Genomic DNA, 4,479 nt, shown 5'->3' on the forward strand with positions numbered 1-4,479 from the left:
GAGCTCTACGTCAAGATCCAAAAGCATCAAGGCGTTATCTACGTCAACGGTAAATCAGACCCCACACCAAACGCCTCGGCGTCATAAGACGTGCTAGCTCAATGCTGTGATCACTGATCTACATCATCAACAACAAGCCTAGAGTCAAACAAAAAATAAAGCATGCGTATTGTAAATATAAATATATTTTAAAAGCTAAAAATAAAAAATTCGGTCGTATAAGAGTATCTGTAATTGATGGCAGCTCGTGAGTGCTAGGGGTCACAAAAGGAAGAAACGGAATTTAGAAAGGAACCAGGAACGAGTGCAGAGCATCTCCCTTTCCCCACGCCACGAACACCACCCGCCAGTGTTGGTGATCAGATCACGGACATCCCCATCCTCCCTAATTCCCCATTGCCCGGCGTCTCCGTCCAGTACAAGAACCCAACACGCGGCAACAAGCGCGGCGCCACCCGCCCAGGCGGCCACCCACCAACTCTTTTTCTCTCTCTCTCTTACCTAAGCCAAGGCCCAGCCCCAACTCGCAGTCGCAGCCGCCTCCCCTGCTCTCTCTCTCTTTCTCCCCGTCTCTCTCTCTCTCTCTCTAAATAGCAGCGCCCGCCCGCGCCTTTTCCCGCTAGCCAACGCACGGCACCGCAGCACAAGGCACGGCGCGCGCGCCCGCCCGCCCGGTCTGCTCCTACGCCCTGCAGAGCCCTCGTCTTCCCCTCCCCGTTATTCCCGGGATTCCCCTGTTGCTGCGTGCGACTGCGCCCCGCCCCACCCACACCCACCTACCTACCTACCTACCACCAACGCCTCGGCTCCCCTCTCCAGCGAGCCGCGACCGCGCGGCAGGGGAAGCTTAGCACGGACGGGACCAGCTGACGACCAGGCCATGGGGAAGTACATGCGCAAGGGCAAGATGTCCGGGGAGGTGGCCGTCATGGAGGTCCCCGGCGGCGCGCTGCTGGGTGTCCGCACCCGCTCCCGCACGCTCGCGCTGCAGAGGGCGCAGAGGCCGCTCGACAAGGGGGACGCGGATGACGCCGCCGGACAGTACCTCGAGCTCAGGAGCCGGAGGCTCGAGAAGCCTCATAAGGAGCATCAGCCGCTGCCGCCGCCGCCGCCCGCCCCCGCAGCCAAGAGGGGCGCCGGGAGGAAGGCCGCCTCCGCCGCCGCCGCGCCGCACGCGCTGGCGGAGGACGAGGTCGAGGTCGAGGTCTCCTTCGGGGAGAACGTGCTTGACTTGGACGCCATGGAAAGGTGAGATTTTTCGGCCTCCTCTGCTCCGGCCCTCGTCCAATTTGTTCCTTCCGCCGCAAGGGGGATTGGTTAGGGTTTATGTTGGGAGTCAGGGTTCACTCTTTGTCTTTTGATTCCACTCGTTTAGCGCCGCCGCGGGGTATCTAGCGCTTCGAATTCGCAGTTGACTGGTGCCGACATTTGGGCGCCGAATCCCAATATTTTCCCCCCATTATCCTAACCAGTGGTGCGGAACGCTTTGTTTTGCGTTCCCGGGACAACGTTGCGGCCGACAAGTCCACTCTTTGGCTGGAATTCAACAACGCGGTAACTTTTTTTGCGTTCCAAGGAGTACAACGACGTTAATAGTTAATACCGTGCCGTTGCTCATTTCTTGCGTTCAAGCTCAGTTTCTCATGCGTCCAAAAATCACCTGTACTTGCCCCCCAAAAAATGAATATTCGTTTAGCGAAGTTCTTGTCGAGTAGCTAGCTAATATTCCGAAGTCTTGTTCATCGTAGCTGTGCCATTTGATTCACTTAACCTGTTCGTTCTAGTGATTGGACAAGTAATCCTCTACGTATAACCTAAGAGAATCCCAGTTTAGACACCTAACAGCTGCACTTTTTTTGCTCAAAGAAACAGGTAATCCTCAGTAAGGTGCCTGCCAAGTCCTTTTGTTATCGCACCCCATACAATCAAAAGCACATATCTTAGGCCTTACTCATCTTATCTTCTATTTTAAACTTTACTCTATGAACAGTGTTTTGCACTCGGTGGAATCTCGTCTGGTGGCCGTTTCCTAGTCGTTACCCATAGCCAGAAAGTTGCCTCCTTTCCCATTGTTCTCCATCTCCCCCTGGCCCCTGCCCTACAGGAGCAGTGCTTCGTCCGCTTGCATTTGCCCTTGTGCTGTATAGTTGCCTCTCGGTTAGTGGTGGAGCTGCTCGGCGGTGACCCTCCCAATCTTTTGCCCATCAAAGGCTCTTTTTGTAAGAAATTTCAGTCGCCCACTGCCCCCAAAGTCACCACCACATCCACATCTGTCGCACTCAAATCCCATTTCGTGCATGGCCGCTCGCTTGCCGCTGCCCTGTGTCTGGAAGGCAACTAAAATCGCATGGCATTGGCAACTAATAACTCATCATTAGCAGTGTACCAGAGCAGTCAGCGCCATTGAATGCTTCCTGCTTGTTTAGCTGCCTAGGATCATTACACCTTTGGGCTTTGGAGTTTGGATGGACCACCTTTCTTGAAATGCAAACGTGAAACGGGAGGGAACTTTATTCCTATCCTGGTGCATCAGCCACTGTAGTTCTTCGGGAAACTATGTGTCTAGCGCAACCCCTTCAGGGCTTGTTCGCTTTGGAGTGGATTGAGGGGGATTGGAGGGGATTAAATCCCCTCCTATACAAATTTGTGTAGGAGGGGATTTAATCCCCTCCAATCCCTCTCAATCCACTCCAAAGCGAACAAGCCCTCAAGGGAGGGATGAAATACAGGACATTTCTGGTATTTGCTGTGCAATGTGGCGCCCTGGCTTGGCTTCTATAGTTGTTTGATTGGAAAATGTCTCAGGGTCATGAGATGTGGTGACACTGTTATAGTAGCATATTCTTGTGCGCATGGGCCCCATCTTTGGCATATGCTCATGGAAAATCCTATTTAGCTCAGCTGTCTCTGTCTAGGCCCACTTGTTTGTTGTTTGCCTGTAGGCTGTATTAAGTGTGCTTGCTGCAGCATAAATCAAGTACCAGATTGTGGGGGGATATGCTCAGAAGAGACAAGTGCATACTAATATTGTATGAGGAGGTATCAATTATCGGCCATGTGTTGGCGTATTTGAAGCCCTTCATTTGGGGTTTAGGGAAGGAGACACAGTGCAGGAGCAAATTTTGTTGGCCCGTTAGCACTTCTACGCGCAGTAGTGTTCTAGCACAGAATCGATGGATAGTCTGGTTTATGATGAATATTGTGTCTGATGCTTTGGCCTTCCTTGATGTCTGCTTCTGGGCCTGACCTGACCCATTGGATTTGAACTTAAAGTTTATGAGTTAAAAAAAATTGTACGATGCAATGACACCTTGTACATTTGAAGCATTGCTTTTTAGTTCTTTTTTTCCTGATATATGCATCGTTTGGTTGCAGGAGTACCAGAGAGACAACACCGTGTAGTTTGATCAGGAACCCAGAGATGATAAGCACCCCAGGATCCACAACTAAAAGTAAAACCAGCAACTCGACGACTTCCCGTCGCAGGATGGAAACCTCAGTCTGCCGTTTCATACCGAGTTCGCTCGAGATGGAAGAGTTCTTCTCGGCCGCTGAACAACAGGAGCAGCATAACTTCAGGGAGAAGTGAGTCTAAGCGTCTCTGTCTTCATACCCACTCAAAAACATTATGTTAAGTTATGCATGGGCTGACATTGAGCTGCAACACTGTTTCTGATCAGGTATAACTTCTGTCCTGTGAACGACTGCCCTCTCCCGGGTCGATATGAGTGGGCGAGGCTAGACTGTTAGATTCCTCCAAGCACAAGAGCACCATTTATCTGATGTGTCTACCACATGACTAGCGCCGCCGCCGCCGAGGAGGCGTAATCAACTGGATCGCATTAGCTTTCTTGCCTGTTGTAAAAATTAGAGTAGTTAGCCTGTAGTTGAATGGTCCTGTGTAACGAAACAGGCGTGGTTCTGAGTTACACCCCGATCCCCAACCTCACTGTAACCGTTTGACTGCTCGCTCAAGCTGTAGCCGAACCATCCATCTCAAGTAGCGTAGGCCTAGCGTATTCATCTGTTCCTAGTTCTAGTTCTTGAATGGATTAATCGAATGAGATCATTGTTAGAATCTGCATGACAACTTGCTTGGTGTTTTCAGCTGTCGTTTGTGCGTTGAGAAGCTTATGCCCTGGTCTGGGAATTTGGCGTGGCCTGGCTGGGCCTCATCATGCCCTTGAAAGGCCATGGCGGGATGGAACCTGTGGGGCTTCACAGGACCTGAATTTGGTCTATTCGGTGATGCTCGTTTTGAACAGCCTAGTGGTTTTGTGAGCTCAGTGTTGTGGAGCGAGTCGTCGTTTTCTTTGAGAGGGAGTGGTCACTGGATGATGACATGATGGTTTCACTTGGAGCGACCGGCGCATCAGCAGTGATGAATCATTTGTGGAATGCTGCAGGCAAGTGCTGTTCTTTTTTTTATATAATTTTTCACTGAGGTGGTTACTTGTAAAGCTTCTTTTCAGTCAAACC

At 51.2% G+C, this 4,479-nt stretch overlaps 1 protein-coding gene across 1 annotated transcript; it reads left to right on the forward strand.

The window, feature by feature from the left end:
- Nucleotides 1–523: 523 nt before the first annotated feature.
- LOC100193847 (cyclin dependent kinase inhibitor) lies at nt 524–4,083 on the forward strand. The gene is made up of 3 exons (NM_001138928.1): nt 524–1,248; nt 3,376–3,585; nt 3,681–4,083. The coding sequence occupies exons 1-3, from the start codon at nt 881–883 to the stop codon at nt 3,748–3,750; spliced, it is 648 nt and encodes a 215-aa protein (NP_001132400.1). The 5' UTR covers nt 524–880; the 3' UTR covers nt 3,751–4,083.
- The last annotated feature ends 396 nt before the right edge of the window (nt 4,084–4,479 follow it).

Source organism: Zea mays, chromosome 9, assembly GCF_902167145.1.
Source record: "Zea mays cultivar B73 chromosome 9, Zm-B73-REFERENCE-NAM-5.0, whole genome shotgun sequence".
NCBI lineage: Eukaryota > Viridiplantae > Streptophyta > Magnoliopsida > Poales > Poaceae > Zea > Zea mays.